General features: G+C 41.0%; 1 protein-coding gene across 3 annotated transcripts in view; it reads left to right on the top strand.

Annotated features, from left to right (window-relative positions):
* Nucleotides 1-17,787, top strand: part of LOC311128635 (phosphorylase b kinase regulatory subunit beta-like) — a 66,980-nt gene that overhangs the window by 18,868 nt on the left and 30,325 nt on the right. For all 3 annotated transcript variants that reach the window (XM_084160820.1, XM_084160821.1, XM_084160822.1), the window contains 10 exons: nucleotides 1,795-1,902; nucleotides 2,040-2,120; nucleotides 4,196-4,311; nucleotides 6,162-6,225; nucleotides 10,425-10,520; nucleotides 11,072-11,269; nucleotides 14,370-14,427; nucleotides 14,575-14,652; nucleotides 15,501-15,659; nucleotides 16,009-16,103. In XM_084160820.1, coding sequence (XP_084016946.1) covers nucleotides 1,795-1,902; nucleotides 2,040-2,120; nucleotides 4,196-4,311; nucleotides 6,162-6,225; nucleotides 10,425-10,520; nucleotides 11,072-11,269; nucleotides 14,370-14,427; nucleotides 14,575-14,652; nucleotides 15,501-15,659; nucleotides 16,009-16,103 — 1,053 coding nt within the window. The remainder of the gene's footprint in view (nucleotides 1-1,794; nucleotides 1,903-2,039; nucleotides 2,121-4,195; nucleotides 4,312-6,161; nucleotides 6,226-10,424; nucleotides 10,521-11,071; nucleotides 11,270-14,369; nucleotides 14,428-14,574; nucleotides 14,653-15,500; nucleotides 15,660-16,008; nucleotides 16,104-17,787) is intronic.

Here is a 17,787-nt window from a genome sequence, read left to right as displayed (position 1 = left end):
CTGTTGGCGCAATTATTAGAAAATGGAAGAAGTTCAAGATGACGGTCAATCACCCTCGGTCTGGGGCTCCATGCAAGATCTCACCTCGTGGGGCATCAATGATCATGAGGAAGGTGAGGGATCAGCCCAGAACTACACGGCAGGACCTGGTCAATGACCTGAAGAGAGCTGGGACCACAGTCTCAAAGAAAACCATTAGTAACACACTACGCCGTCATTGATTAAAATCCTGCAGCGCACGCAAGGTCCCCCTGCTCAAGCCAGTGCATGTCCAGGCCCTTCTGAAGTTTGCCAATGACCATCTGGATGATCCAGAGGAGGAATGGGAGAAGGTCATGTGGTCTGATGAGACAAAAATAGAGCTTTTTGGTCTAAACTCCACTCGCCGTGTTTGGAGGAAGAAGAAGGATGAGTACAACCCCAAGAACACCATCCCAACCGTGAAGTATGGAGGTGGAAACATCATTCTTTGGGGATGCTTTTCTGCAAAGGGGACAGGACGACTGCACCTTATTGAGGGGAGGATGGATGGGGCCATGTATCGCGAGATCTTGGCCAACAACCTCCTTCCCTCAGTAAGAGCATTGAAGATGGGTCGTGGCTGGGTCTTCCAGCATGACAACGACCCGAAACACACAGCCAGGGCAACTAAGGAGTGGCTTCGTAAGAAGCATGTCAAGGTCCTGGAGTAGCCTAGCCAGTCTCCAGACCTGAACCCAATAGAACATATTTTGAGGGAGCTGAAAGTCCGTATTGCCCAGCGACAGCCCCGAAACCTGAAGGATCTGGAGAAGGTCTGTATGGAGGAGTGGGCCAAAATCCCTGCTGCAGTGTGTGCAAACCTGGTCAAGACCTACAGAAAACGTATGATCTCTGTAATTGCAAACAAAGGTTTCTGTACCAAATATTAAGTTCTGCTTTTCTGATGTATCAAATACTTATGTCATGCAATAAAATGCTAATTAATTACTTAAAAATCATACAATGTGGTTTTCTGGATTTTTGTCTCTCACAGTTGAAGTGTACCTATGATAACAATTACAGACCTCTACATGCTTTGTAAGTAGGAAAACCTGCAAAATCGGCTGTGTATCAGATACTTGTTCTCCCCACTGTACCTGCTTTGTTCATCTTATAGACTACATTGCAGTTGCAGCCATTTTCCATACCAACTAGTTATGCAGTGGGTTGACAAGCTCAGCAGAACAGAACAATGTAAATCTGGGACAGGGGTATGTCCCTGTTGACCTACAGCTAGCCTACAGAAGTTAAAATGGGACACTTGTTTATAACGTTTTGAGTGTGCCGGAAGGATTGGTTCGGTCAGTGCCAAATGTTGGCACAAAATCATCCGCTCATGCGCTGTGTGAAGCAAACTCAACCAGAGTGAGTCACTATGTGAATCACACAATTCTGACCTGGGATGGTTTGAGGAGGAAAGTCACATGTGTACATCTTTTACATGACTCAGGAATTGCTTAATGCACCATGATGAAATAAATGGGATGTCTGTTTGAAATATTCATACCTGTCCTGTGACAATTTTTATGAGTGGTTTGCTCATGTCTTCAGAGACATTAATTTGAGGAAAATTGTAGCATGTGTCCTAGTGATGACACAGTGGAATATCCATGAGCCATCCCAGTCCTGGTTTTCACATCACTTACCTTTTGTGAGGTTAGGATAAATAATGGAAAGATGCCCGGTGAGCAAGATGCATCTTTTATGGATTTGCCCCTTCTCTCTCTCTTTCTCTTCCTTTCACTCTCTTTCTTCACATTCTATATATTTCAGGTGGAGCAATTCAAACAGGATCCCAGCCCCTCCAAGTGCCTGCACTCAATATTCAATGTAGACACAGGAGATGAGATTCTGTCCTACAATGACTACCATCACCTACAGGTACACACTCTCACAAACATTGACAGCTTTGATGCTGTGTAGTGCAATACCCTATAGATAATGAATTAAGTCCGAACGGATTCCGGTCTTACATTCTTCACCATTGTAAATGGCATCTCCCTGTCTCCCTCTGTCAGATTGATGCCTTGTCCCTGTTCCTGCTCTATTTGGTGGAGATGATCTGCTCCGGCCTCCAGATAATCTACAACACGGATGAGGTACGGCCCACTGGCCAAGTCACATGACCTCTCTCTCAGAAAGAACACATCTGTCTGCAGAGCATGACTCTTACACAACATGGCTTCTTCATAGTGATTAGATACGTTGATAATACTTTATTGATCCCCAAGGGGAAACCCTGTGTCAGCAGGGAGCAGAAACAAACATACAGACTACACTATAAACAACACAAGCCAAGAAAGCTCCTATGTGCCAAAGTGCCCTGATGCAGTAAATAGTAATAGTAGAGGCAGCAGCTGAATAAGCAGTTGTTAAAGGTGCATGCATCTTTAGAAACACAACAATTTAAATGTGATGACTATATAACAGTTTTGAAATTCAATACACCTGCCTCTCGACATCGAAATTATGAGCTAGCTACACTAATTTATTCAGCACTCCTTTTCATTAGTGAGCAAGTTATTGAGTTGGAGCTATAGTAAAACGCCCAGCTAAAGAAATAGTAACTAATTTGTAGTAGTGGTACTTTAAGGTGGCTGCAGCAGTAGTGCTGTTCATTCTCTGTCTCCTGTTTTTATAGCCCTTTGGGAGATTTGAAATCCATTAATTCCATCTCTTAATTCAGTTGTCTGCTCACTGGGAGCTTTACTTTTAGGCACGGGGTGAAATTATTGCCTTCAGAAAAAGCATTTGTTTATCCAGACTTGTTTGGCTTATCTTAAAAAATAGAGATGTTCTAGAACATTACGCCGTGAAGCAATTACAGTGAACATTCACTTTGTTTACAGAAAAGGAAACCCTCACAATCAAAATAGTATTTGTTTTCTCCCAACGGCAAACCAATTGCTTGTGTAGCTTCAATGTGGCCAGTCCTATTTGCAAAGCAGACCTCATTTGCCCATTTAAACAGTGCTTATTGAGCTGCATAATAAGTAAAGAGCATGAACATGAAATCAACATGCATGCATCATTTTATTCATCTACATCAGAACAAATGAGCAGGAAATAGGACTTTTAATGTGTGTTATTTCTGCACCGCATTTAAATTATTCTTTTTTTAAATTCTCATTAGTCCAATTTTGTCTCTTAGCAATCGTTCAGTATATTTTCCCGACTGAAAGTTCAGTTCAATTGAATCTTCATTGCAGTATTAATACAGGTACAGTAGATGCTTTGTGTGTGTGTGTGTATGCACCCATTTGTGACAGTAACATTCATTAAGATACTATCAAGATACCAGAAATATCTTCCATCGTTAAGACAAATGGAAAAATCATATGCTTCATTATCTAAATATTGAAAGCGCGTGGGTGACGGAGAGGAACAAAATGGTGCAGTTTGAGGCAGGTGGCAGAGTGTAGGGCAGGCACTGGAGATAGGAGTGAGAACAGGTGGGTCTGAGCAGGTGTGATGTCATTGACGTTTCTGTGCGTCTGTATGTGGTCTTTTGTATGTGTATGTTTTGTATTGTGTAAAAATAAATGCCATAAAGATCCTTACTTGAATCATTCTATTCAAGCCCCAAATAAAATAACCCACAATGTCCCTATTTCAGTGGCTCTGTTTCGTCCCCTGTCTTCCCTCCTTGCCTGCCCCATTTTTGTACACTTTAGGCCCTCTCTGTTTCCCTCCGTTTAAATTAAAACTGTTGTCAGTCACATCTCCCCCGGTACTTTCACATTTTTCCTTCATGGCCTCGAAGTCATCATTTAAATATTTTCTGAGTTCCTTCTCTCCTGTAGTCTCATTCTGCCGCATAGAGGAGAGCCATTCCTGCTTGTTCCAGATGAAATTAAAGACATGGTTTTGACTACCCATGTGACTGGGTGATGTTTGTATTTTAACATGGAGGACACAAGTGGTAATGCCACCAATGGCAAAATGTTAATGTATTTTGTTGAATAAATAACTTACAGAAAATTAGCATGAAATGGGAGTTATTGGAGAATAGTTTATTCCATTTAAATGTAAATACATTCTTCAGAAGTTGTGTGAGCTCTTGACAATATGATGACACAGTACAGTATAATTCCAGGGAGAAAGTGTTCTATGTTGAGATTGAGAGATCTCGTTAGAGATTCATGTGACATTGTTGTGTTTTCTACCTCTGCAGGTATCATTCATCCAGAACCTGGTGTTCTGTGTAGAGAGGGCGTACAGAGTGCCTGACTTTGGCATGTGGGAGAGAGGGAGCAAGTACAACAATGGAAGCACTGAGCTGCACTCCAGGTCTGTCTTTCCCTCCTCTAGTGAATACATTGCTAGACAGTCTCCACACATGGAATGTGTTCATCTCGCCACGAAAACAAGTTTTTAGGGTGGTAAAGGCAAAGGGGAAACCGCGCATGTCGATGGAATATCATTCGAGCAGTAGATCTACCTCTCGCTCTCTCAAGACCTCGATAATGATTCTGTTTCCTCTGTCCCTTATCTCTGGAAAACATTGTTTTATCCTAAAGAATGCAGGAAAATTGGTTGCAATTTACCACCATTTCCTAGTGAAAAATGACAGACTTTATATTCTATACAGACAATAATTCGATACCATGTTCGTTAGTCAAATTCAGAATGACTGATTTGTAGTTCACTTTCCATAATACACATTCATATCCAGTATGTAAACAGAGAACAATTGCAGGGGCAGAATTTAAATTGTACATGCAAATACTTTCTAAATTAATTATCTTAATGCGGAGTCATTCACTAAGTTTCAGGCACAGTTACAATGGGGAAACAACAGTTCCATTAACTCAGTGTACCAGACTGCCGATGGGTAGGCAGGCCTGTGTGGCTGAGTGTCAGAGAAAGCTGTGATAAATGTCTTCATCTAGAGACTTCAATCATGACATTCAAGCTCAGCTGAAAGGAAAATGGAAGTCATTATAAAACAATGTTAATGTCATCAATCCTAGATGGTATTGAGTTTGTGCAAAAATGGCTAAGCTGTAGTGCTATCGAGCTCTTGGTTACCCCTTGGCAATCTCTTACCAAGTAAAAGATATAGCAACCTAATTATAGATGTAATATGTAGTAATAGTTTGCTTTGTTCAAAAATGTTCAACTGCATTATATTTCCAATTTAAATCCACTCTACAGTAGGTTTAATCCTGACTGCACTCATTGGGACGTGTTTACAGAAGCTGTCAATATCAGTCAGGATTAATTACAACATAGAATAGTATGTTACTGTATGTATGTTTCTCCCTTTTGTGAAAATAGTATTACAAGATACTGTGTTGTGCTTGTAGTCTGCAACTTGTTAATATTTTACCCAATGCCACCCTGCTCCCTGAAACTACAGCACCATGTGCATATTCATATATATTTTTTAAACTTTCGACCAAGGCATCACACTCACTCACTCAGAAGTGTTGACAGCTCTTAGGCATATTTTTCAGGCAGGTTCAGCCAGAAAATCAATAGACTTTCAAAAAGCCTCATGTTGCTTGATTGTGATCATTGCTGATGATTTCGTCAGAGAGAGAGCTGAAGTTGTGTTTCGGAGAGCTGGTTCTCTTATTTTTAGCATTTTTGTATCGATTTGGGCTCAGTTTGCGGTATTGAACATATTTTTATTTGTCAGCATATCTTGCAACTATCCTTGCCATGTTTTCTTCTTCATTTTATAGAGAGCTATTAAGAGGGAAAGGAAAGCAAAATGACAGAGAAATTGACTGCTGTTTTCTCTGCATAGTAAAGTGGACTATGATTACAGCCCCCTCCCAGCAACAACCATATCTATCAGTCACCTGTTTGTATTAAATTATAAAAGCATTCAAATGAATGCTTGTAGGCGTTTACAGTATATATATATGTAAGGCTCATTACAAGTCAAGGGGTGTTAGTTTTGGGTGTCATGTGCCTTATACATAGGGGTTTCATAAAAAGTGTAACCAAACCCCCCTTTATAAAGTATCTATATAAAGTAACCTGTGCATGTTAGCCTTGCATGTAATAATATAACCTGGAGCTATGGAAAAGAACAGAAAATGTGTAGGCTACGGTATTTCAATTATAAATACTATAGACTGTGCTTAGAGGTTTATATTGGGTTTCTAAAACATGTTCTTTTTTTCCAGTTCTGTGGGGCTGGCCAAAGCTGCTCTCGAGGCTATCAATGGATTCAACCTGTTTGGGAATCAGGTATTTGATTTATTTTCTAACTTCATCAACGTTCTGTCAAGAGACCCAGACATTGTCCTCACTTACTCTGAAGATAAGAGTTTAGGATTTTAATGACCGAACTGTGTATTCAGCTCTGGTGAAACAGCGTCTGATGCATTAAGATTGCATTATAGATAGTGTGTAACTGATTTATATTTCAAATCGGGAGTCCCATTACATCTCCATCCATCTTCAAGATATTATAGATGATCATAGCACAACAGTTCTCAGAGAAATATTGAATTCATCTGAAGCCGGTGATGTGATGCAAATTACCTGATATCATAATTTTTTATTTTTGAACTATACACTCAGGGGTTTTATTGAGTGGGCTTGTGTTGTACTCAGGGCTGACTAGCTAGATGTCTATGCACTAACGGCTTTGATAGATTACTGGTGTTCCCATTTCCTTGATTTCCTTGGTCCTTACTGGATCAGCCATTTGTAGGATTCATTTATTTTGGTGTGTAGAGGAAGTAAAGAGAGGAATGTGAACATTCATTATATGTGCAAATGGATTTGAAAATGGAAATATTTCCACATAGCATTCTTGTTTTTCTCAAAACAGTTTTCTTTCTTTTCCATTTTGTTCTTTTCCATGCACACAGCACGGAGCATTTCAAGCAAATAAAGCATATACACTTAATTGTGTCCCATGTGAACCTCCCATAAAAGATAATCTTACCTATAGTAATATACAGTGTCTTCAGAAAGGATTCACACCCCTTGACTTTTTCCATATTTTTACTGTGTTACAGCCTGAATTTCAAATGGATTAAATTGATATTTTTTTGTCACTGGCCTACACACAATACCCCATAATGTCAAAGTGGAATGATGTTTTTACTTTCTTTTTTTTATATAAGTAAATAAGTATTCAACCCCTTTGTTATGGCAAGCCTAAATAGGTTCAGGATTAAAAATGTAAGTTGCATGGACTCACTCTGTGTGCAATAATTGTGTTTAACATGATTTTTGAATGACTACCTCATCTTTGTACCCCACACATACAATTATCTGTAAGGTCCCTCAGTCGAGCAGTGAATTTCAAACACAGATTCAACCACAAAGACCAGGGAGGTTTTCCAACGCCTCACAAAGGGCACCTATTGGTAGATATTTTTTTTTTTAAAGCAGACATTAAGTATCCCTTTGAGTATGGTGACGTTATTAATTACACTTTAGATGGTGTATCAATATACCAAGTCACTGCAAAGATACAGGCGTCCTTCCTAACTCAGTTGCCGGAGAGGAAGAAACCGCTCAGGTATTTCACCATGAGGCCAATGGTGACTTTAAAGACAGTTAAAGAGTTTAATGGCTGTGATAGGAGAAAACTGAGGGTGCATCAACAACATTGTAGTTACTCCACAATACTAACCTAATTGATAGAGTGAAAAGAAGGAAGCCTGTACAGAATAAAAATATTCCAAATCATGTATCCTGTTTGCAACAAGGCACTAAAGTAATACTGCAAAACATTTGTCAAACCAATGAACCTTTTGTCCTGAATACAAAGTGTTATGTTTGGGGCAAATCCAATACAACACATGAGTAACACTGTCCATATTTTCAAGCATAGTGGTGGCTGCATCATGTTATGGGTATGTTTGTAATCATTAAGGACTGGGGAGTTTTTCAGGATAAAAAAGAAACGGAATGAAGGTAAGCACAGGCAAAATCCTAGAGGAAAACCTGCTTCAGTCTGCTTTCCACCAGACACTGGGAGATGAATTCACCTTTCAGCAGGACAATAACCTAAAACACAAGGCCAAATCTACATTGGAGTTCCTTACCAAGAAGACAGTGAATGTTCCTGAGTGGCCGAGTTACAGTTTTGACTTAAATCTGCTTGAAAATCTATGGCAAGACCTTAGAATGGTTGTCTAGCAATGATCAATAACCAATTTGAAAGAGCTTGAAGAATTTTTGAAAATAATAATGGGCAAATGTCACACAATCCAGGTGTGGAAAGCTCTTAGACTTACCCAGCAAGACTCTGCTGTAATTGCTGCCAAAGGTGATTCTAACATGTATTGACTCAGGGGGTTGAATACTTATCTAATCAAGATATATTAGTGTTTTATTTTTGATCATTGTTTTTGTGTATTTTGTGTTGATCGTTGACAAAAATGACAATTTTAATCCATTTTAATCCCACTTTGTAACAAAACAAAATGTGGTAAAAGTCAAGGGGTGTGAATACTTTCTGCAGGCACCTTATGATTGCATTTACATTACATTTTAGTCATTTAGCAGACGCTCTTATCCAGAGCGACTTACAGTTAGTGAGTGCATACATTTTTTTTTTTTTTTCATACTGGCCCCCCGTGGGATTGCTATCGTCTTTTTTGCTACTATGATCAGTGATTTAATGGAGGGCTCTTCTCCTTAGCCGCCTCCGTCATCTAATTAATTAACTGCCAATTATGTTAAATTGACTCATTGATGATCAGAGTTTTAGATTAAACTCTGTGCCCCACTGGGTTTGGTTCCTGTCATTCGGCAGTAGTATAGTAGTGGTTGGTGTGTCTGGGCCTACTGTGTGGCCCACAGTGGGGATGGAGTGGCTATGAGTCATCACATAGGTTATTCATGATAGCCAGATCTCAGTGCACCTGTGACTTCCTCCAGATTTTCAACTGACAATAAGCCATGATCAGTGACTCTCCCCAGTTGTGTTCCTTAGAGGCAACAGCCAATCAATGACTAGCCAGAGCACAATGGTCGAGAGGGAGCCAATCACTAACTTGACCCAACTTTTATGTGTGGGTTGTCAGCTTATTAAGTGACTACCTGCTTCACAGCAAAGTGTGGAGTGCTGTCAATAAAGGTATGGTACTAAGAAGCGTAGGTCACCGTGGAGACCACGTTCTGTGCTGTCACAATCATTTACATCCCATTCCACCAAACCATGCAGTATGTACAGTAAATCACTACAGATAGTCACTCTGATGGCTAAAAGCTTTGGTCGGCTTGTTTGAAAGCAGCATACATAATGCATTGTGCAGAAACTGCTTAGATTGTATGTTTTTTACCTTAATGTGAACACTGTTGAGGTATTAGTGAAGAAACGTGTCCAGGAACATTTGTAACAGAAATGTATGAGGTGTGTTAATCCAAAGATGGTACAGTCAACTAACACAGAAAAAGCACTCAGGCCCTCATCTCAACAGAGGGGGTTGTGGGTAGGTATTCATAATGTGGGTAAAGAGTTTGCAGTCTAACAACATGATGTGGTATCGAGGTGATTGGTTGGCCCTTCATGGGTGGAGTGCCCCCGCACTGTGCTCAAAGCATAGAAAAACACAATGCTTTTTAGCTTTGTACCCAAAAATATCAAATGGTTGTGTAATACTGACTCTTTTGTAAGAGTAAAGTTGTAATATTGCTGCTTTCGAAGCTGGTTTTGCTCTGCAGGGGCGGTAGGTGAGATGTTGGAGGCTCTGAGTATGTGGCTTTCATTTAAATGTTTAGTGTCCAGCACTTCATCCTCAGCTGAATTCACAGTAACATAAACAAACAGGTCTTCTGCTATGTAGAGAATGTGCTATGTAGTGTGTGTGTGTGTGTGTGTCTGTGTCTGTGTTTGCGTGTGTACACGTTGGTACGTGTGTCCGTGCACGTTGGTACATGTGTCCGTGCGTGAGCGAGTGTCAAAATCAAATCAAATCAAATGTTATTGGTCACATACACATATTTAGCAGATGTTATTGCGGGTGTAGTGAAATGCTTGTGTTTCCTGCATATTAAGGCTTCTTTTCAGGGAGCTAGTGGAAGTGGTGGTGACAGCTGTAGTGTGACAGGCCTATATCAGGACATGCTGGGAACAGCCAGTAGCTGCCATCCATGCCCTGCAGTTCCATGGCTCACTACTGGCACAGTTCAAAGGCATGGACGGAAACAAATGGTGCTCGAAGAGGGAATAAATATAAATATGTCCTAGATGTTTCATGTTTTGAGTTCTGATTGGCTGTGAAAGTCTGTTTTCGACCAGGTTTGATATGTGCATTATGTCCAAACATTTAAGCATGCAGGCTACGTTGAGTCTTGCATAGTGACAAAACGGAAGCACTACAATTTTCATCCACAGCGAAACAGTATCAGACCTTGTCTGAGCCACGTCAACCTAACAACCACCAGTGAATATGACTCTTGTCATCTCTGTTGTTCTGCAGGGTTGCTCTTGGTCTGTCATCTTCGTGGACCTGGATGCCCACAACAGGAACAGACAGACACTGTCCTCCCTCCTACCCAGAGAATCCAGATCCCACGTGAGTAAAGATAATTAAACCACTCATTGCTAAATACCACTGTACCAGGTATGATGTATTGGCTCAGTGACCAGTCCAGTCTCCCAGTTCACCAGTATAGAGGGCAATAATCATTTTTCTCCGGTAGTAATAGCAACTAGACAGAAAAGTGCTCCAGTAAATGAATTGGTTTAATTAGGGGAGATCGAAGAAATGCATTGGAGCTACAGCTACAACATGGGCTAATAGGAGGGAGAGGTGGGGTTGGAGTGAGAGAGGGCTGGAGAGGAAGGGGTTGAATGGCTGAGGGGAGGACAGTACAAGGCTTATGCAAGTAAAACGTTGAGCATCTTAATTATATATGAGTCTCTTACTAATATGTTATTAAATGTCAGCCCCTTTAATGTTGGAAAGTGGCCATTAGCAGGGAGAGAGTGGGTCGCTTAACCCTTTACTAACTAACTGGAGACAGCTGGCACATGGGGGTGAAGAGTTTGCTTAAGAAATGATCAAAAGCGGGTATCTGTGTTTAAATGTTACACATTTTAAACCCCCTTTGAACCCCAATACAGAATACGGACGCTGCCCTCCTGCCCTGCATCAGCTACCCTGCGTTCGCTGTGGATGACGATGCCCTCTACAGTCAGACCCTGGACAAGGTGGTGCGCAAGCTAAAGGGGAAGTACGGCTTCAAGCGCTTCCTGCGTGACGGCTACAGGACCGCCAATGAGGACAAGAACAGGAGACACTACAAACCGGCTGAGATGAAGGTCTGTGGTTTAGTTTAAAAGCCAACCCTACAGACTGATTGTGATGACTAACATGCGCTACTCTGACTTGACTTTTTCAATTTCAGCTCTTAAAACGCCTTACACTAGTGGGAATTGGTCTATATGGATAGGGCTAAATTGAAATGTTTCTTACATAAGAAATATGGAAATGCATAACCATGGTAGCAATTAAAAGGGAACAGTTCGGACATTATGGGAAAATTATTAGACTAAACGTGAGGACACAAGAGTTTACCTGACACGAGTGAATCCAAACATTACACTGTTGATTTTATGTGCATTTGACATTTACTGTACTTTTCGCCGCATTTGTTCATAACAAAATCAAAAAATACTCTAGATACATTCAGTAACATGAACATTTTGTAAAGGGTTTGAGTGAGAGGTCTAACTTGTGTTTCCAAGTGGCCATACACCTCTCCAAAGTGTACACAGTTCCTAAGTAATTTCAATGCACCTTTATGACTCAAAGAAGAGTCTTCAACTATAAGGTGCTATTTTGAGCTCTCCTAGCTGTGATGTTGAGGAACTAGAGCAAACACACTTGTAGTTGTTTTCTTTAGAACACAGCCCTGTATCCCCACCCGCCTTTACACAATTACGATCCATTATTATAAATCGCAATCTGGGTCAGGTGGGTATAATTTGAAAGCTTGTTCTATTGCCAAAATGACTAGCTAAATTATAAAATACTATCTTGCAGTTTTAGGCTATCACTAGGGAATCAGATCGTCATTTTGGTGCGCATAGAATGGAATCACGACTGCATTCAGATGCGTGGTTCCCTCACTCAGACAACACATTTTTTGCCAAAGTTGCCCAATTAGGCAACTTCTTGTCGCGTTCAGTGCTCAAGTTCAGAACAACTGTCAGTCAAAACCCGTACAGCCCTGTGAAGCAGAGACCCTGAGTTCTGACGTCATGTATAGAATGTTACTGTACAGCCACTGCGTTCCAAATTAGGCGCTTATCAATGACCAAATCTGCCATTTTCAACCTGTATACGGGTACGAGTGGAAAGGGTTAATCCAACTTTTGTTTTCCTACGACAGAAGTCGCGCAAATGTGTCTGCTCTGTCGTTGATAAATCCCAGCTGAAGGCATATTAACTTCAGGATTAGTGGCTGTGCCTGCAGAGTGTGAATTTGGAGCAGGGCAGCTACTTAACACTGAGCAAATCATTGTATTTGCCGCAGCACTGACCTCCCAGAATTAATGAGCTTGGATTCAACAGGGGAAAACACAAAGGGAGGAAAAGCCTCAGCTCAGAGGACACATTGATCCCAAAATATGGGAATAATCTGAGCCACTAAACTTTTAAGTTTCATTATAGGATTTAGACTAGGTGCAATCAACAGGTCTGAGTCAGCCCATTTGGTAAATGGAAGCTGGATATTACACTATAGAATGCCTCGTGATAAATCATTTTGAAATCTCATCCATTACGGTAAGTCATGAAGTAGGCCATTACATAATATTATAGATGGTATGGTTCTCTGCACATGCACAACCTCTTCTTGCTGCCCACTCAAATAGCTAGAAGTCACATGTGAGTGTATGGGATCACGATGGGGATATTTTATAGATGCAATATGCTGTTTCAGGTGGGAGGGCGTTGATTGCAGGTTTATTCAATTTGAAAACACATATCTTGTTAGATTTTCTAAAGTCTGTAACGTTACAAGTGAAGGAGTGCATCCTGTCGTACAATATAGAGTTCTACAATCTGTGGAATAGCTGAGGCAGAACGCTGCTGGGATAGCTGGTGTTTACTGCAGAAGTAGGCCTCAGTGACTGCTCTCTCCACCCCTGTAGCATTTTATTAAATATCTCCACCATTTTATACCTAATCTCTACTGGCACAGACACACAAGCAAGCAAGCAAGCAAGCTCACACTCACACACACACACAGACACACTAGCATGACCCAGCTGTGTCAGCCTAACCCTTGAGCAATGACGAACAACTCACAGTACGGTATGCAACATAGCTTTGGTAAAGCTAATAACAAAATACAAGAATAAAGATGGAGAATAGAGATGGCTGGGGGAATCATATGTTAGATTTCTTTTGATTTGATGGACTGATGGCTGAAGCAGTCCCTGATATCGCTGCTATAACAGCCAAACTACAGGCTGGGAAATGATGTGTGACAACTCCAATTAACAGCCTTCATTTCATTACGTTGTAGTCTCTCTTATCTCCTATAAGATTGTCTGCAAGGATGGGAGACTGCAATAACAAAGTCTTAATTACATTTCAGGAGTGTTAGGAGACCTTATGCTCCTCTCTCAGAAGGCAAGGAAGCCAAGCATACCACGAAAGTGAGCTGCTGCATTGGTCCCAAAAAAATTCCTGTCTGAGAGCTAGTCAATTTGAAGAAGGGTTGTTAGATAATGCAGATATATCCTTTGGTCTGTTTCATTCAGTGTTCTTTTAGTGTGTCCTCGGGTAATTGATCCACTAAGTTGAAATGATTTATGTTACCTTTGGTTTGTGAATGAACAGAACCAAGGACACTATCTGACAAATTATCAATACCAAAAAAAAAAGGACTTGAGACTTATTACATCCTCGCAGTTGAAGTTTCTCCTTGGAATTATTGAAATTAATAAATTGCTGTTTCGCTTTACAAACATATCTACATTTGGCTCGTTTTTAATTTCAAACCCAGATTATTTATGGGCAGGGCAGAGGGGTGGGTGGTGAGGGGAGAAGTGTAAAGCTATGTAATGGAGTTTCTGGTTGGCTTGGACTCAGATTGCATCTCAGAAGTAATTGTTTTTGCGTCTGTTAAACTGTTAGATTTGGAAAACAAACTCACCAGTCATCACCTGTTAAGAGGTGTTTTAAGTGTGTGTTTTGGGACAGGCCATTACTTGCTACTTGCTGCATATATTATAAAAGCTGACTAAAAGGATTCTTGGTGTCTGAGCAATTTTATTCTATTCAATATGCAACCACTGACACAAAGCAATATATTTAGAGATTAATGCACTAGTGACCTTCTCTGTGTTATGGCTTTTTCATTTCTTCAGAGACACTTTTATGAAAATCTAATATTTTTTTCTCTTTCAGCTTTTTGATGGAATTGAATGCGAGTTTCCCATATTTTTCATCTTCATGATGATTGATGGTAAGTCTTACACAGAAAACAGTACAATGGTTGTGACGTTAATATTGTCTTGAAAGTGTTGTGATTATTGGGTTACATAGAACTTAAATATCTGACACTTTTTAGCCATTTTATTGTCTCCTCCACTCACCTGTATTTGATTTCCAGGGGTCTTCAGGGGGAACAAAGCCCAAGTCAAGGAATACCAAGACCTGTTAACGCCTATCATTTTTCAATCTTTTGAGGGTGAGTTTTCCTCCTCCCTTAGTGATCTGTGTTCATATGGAACTACTGTACACATACACACCCACACACTGCCACACACATGCACATGCACACACACACACTCAATTACTCTAGCATCCTATCCATTTAAAAGTGTCTCGGCAGGAATATTTATATTGTAAAACATTACATTCGATTCTTCGCAGGGCTGGCAACAATTTAGCAGTGGTGGGCCACCGCTGCTAAATGAATTATAGGGGAAACACTTATTAGTCCCTCTCACATACAGATTCAAGCTGGCATCCGTGGGAGTCTTTGAGAAATGCACATACATTTTGGTTGCAAAGGTTACTGTTATTTTCATATTACACTTATTAGAATATCCATCCATATTAATCTCCCACATGCTGAGTGCACGAAAGCTGTTCTCATATTTCAAGGAGCAGGCTTTTATATCAGCCTTCACACAAAGCTGTATTTTTCCCCAGTAAAGAAACCACATTAAAAGAGTCTCAGGAGCCAATAGCCTCTGAAGGATGCATGCTGCTTTAGGAATAGTTCTCAGTGGTTGCAGACAGAGTTGTCACCCCCTTTGGCTTTGTGGTGTCTTTGCATTTGTTATGCAGAGAAAGTATTGTACTCACAGTGCATTCCATCTTGGAAATGTGACATTTCTTCATGTGTGTCTGTTAAGATACCTTTGAATAGATAACTCTCACTCCTTTCTCCTGAGCAGCAGACACATAAACTGCACTCCTTTCGATGTATCAACATCCTGGAAATTCTATTAGTACCCTCTATTCGACATGTTTGTAATCACCCAGCAAAGTAAAGTGTATCTATCTTCCGTCCTGTGTGCCGTGTGTCAGGCCATGCTGTCATCCCTAAGTACTACCACGTACCTGCCGACTTTGTGGAGGCGGAGCAGAAGAAGCACGGGAGCCAGAAGCGTTTCCCTGCCAATTCAGGCCAAGATGGCATGCTGTTCCTGTGGGGCCAGGCCCTCTTCAACATCGCCCGGCTTCTGGGTCAGTCTCTCTGTCTGTCTTCTCTTCACTGACCTCACCTCACTGTCAAATACCTTCTCTTCTCTGACCTCTCGCTGGAGAGGTATTCTCTATAGAGCATGCTCTCTGGGGTGTTCACTATGCTGTTGTTACGTCCGACTGCAGAGGTCACTGAGTTCAGATATTCAGTTCAACAGATGTATTTGGTGCATGTTTGTGAAGTTGCTCACGGGTTAATGGGTTCTCATTACCAAGAAAGGACTTTTGTAAGGATAGGTCATATTATGGGGTTATGTCCAGTGTATCAGTTGGAACCTTTAGTGTGCTCTCCGTGTCTTCACCCCTCCACTCTGCCATGTCTCTTTTCTAGTGGATGAGCTGATCAGCCCCCAAGACATCGATCCCATCAAACGCTACGTACCCCGCCAGGATCAGAGGAACGTCTCCATGAGATACTCCAATCAGGTTAGACTCCCATTCCCATGTGACCATCCTATGATCAGCCATGTTGGGCCATCACTATAATCAGAGATACTAGATATAAGGACGAGATGCTTGTGTCTCCGCCCTAACAATGGGGTTCATTGTCCACTGAGCAGAACAGCAGGCTGTCAAGCTCCCGCCTATTCCTCTCTTTGGATTGGTTGATACATCTCGTTATTTGAATACTTTTTTGAATATTCGATGAGGAGTGTTGACGTCAACCGCCTGTATCCAATGGAGAGTGAGTGCTAGCCTCATGAATATGCATAGACAGTCTCGAATTTCAACAGGAACAACTCTAATATAAAGTTTTTTTTCTCAAAGTTGTCGGGATGTCACGTGCATCCCACTTACAGTACACTGAGTGTACAAAACATTATGAACACCTGCTATTTCCATGACAGGTGAATCCAGGTGAAATATATTATCCCTTATTGATGTCACTTCTTACATCCACTTCAATCAGTGTAGAGAAAGATTTTGAAACCTTGAGACAATTTAGACATGGATTGTGTATGTGTGCCATTCAGATGGTGAATGGGCAAGACAAAAGATTTAAGTGCCTTTGAACGGTGTATAGTAGTAGGTGCCAGGCGCACCGGTCCGTGTCAAGAACTGCAATGCTGCTGGGTTTTTCACGCTCAACAGTTCCCCATGTGTATCAAGAATGGTCCACCACCCAAAGGACTTCCAGCCAACTTTACACAACTGTGGGAAGCATTGGAGTCAACATTGGCCAGCATCCCTTAGGAACGCTTTCGACACCTTGCCCCGGCGAATTGAGGCTGTTCTGAGGGTACAACTCAATATTAGGAAGGTGTTTGTAATGTTTTGTACACTCAGTGTATATCAGTACACTCTTAACATTACAAAACTTATATTAGATCAAATAAGCCTCACGTATAATTTAATCTTGACTAAATTCCACACTCTCTCATTGCCCCCCATACAAAAACTCCTAACTTGCTTAATAATTAATGATCTGCTTAACGTGGACAGCCTTTGGTCGGATTAAACCCTCTCACTTCGCCTCTCGCTTCCCCTCTTCCGCTCTGCTATAATTCACTTTATAAACCGTGTAGTTTGGGTCCTGGATGCTGATTGGCTGAGACAGCATTCCAGCCACGTGTAGACAATATACCAAGGGTATGACTCAAAATAACTGGTTTACTTTTCTAATGACGTTGGTGACCAGTTTATAATAGCAATAAGGCACCTCGGGGGTTTATGATATATGGCCAATATACCATAGCTAAGGGCTGTATCCAGGTGTTGCGTTGTGCGTAAAAACAGCCCTTAGCCATGGTATATTGGCCATATACCACTCCTTCTCAGGCCTTATTGGTTAAATAGTTAACCTGCTATAAGGGCACTACTGCAGACTACTATACACCCTCTGCATGTATACATGAGTCTGCATAATTCTATATATCATTGGTTCAGATGTCATCTTCTTACTTGCTAGAACTAACTTTGATGTATTATTCCAAACCTGTGTTGATATGCGGGGGCCACAAGGCTCAAACGAGAGGTACAAATCAATAGGGAGGGAGAGAGATCAGGAGTCTACATAATTTATCTTCAGTTTAGCTTTCCTCTTGCATGAATCTACAGTCTATCTCACCTCAGTGGAAAAACAGGTTGTTGTTTTATTCATGACGCAAAT

Source organism: Coregonus lavaretus, assembly GCF_964263955.1.
Source record: "Coregonus lavaretus genome assembly, chromosome: 4".
NCBI lineage: Eukaryota > Metazoa > Chordata > Actinopteri > Salmoniformes > Salmonidae > Coregonus > Coregonus lavaretus.
Note: the sequence above shows the minus strand (reverse complement) of the source record. Positions and strands in the feature narration are given on the sequence as shown.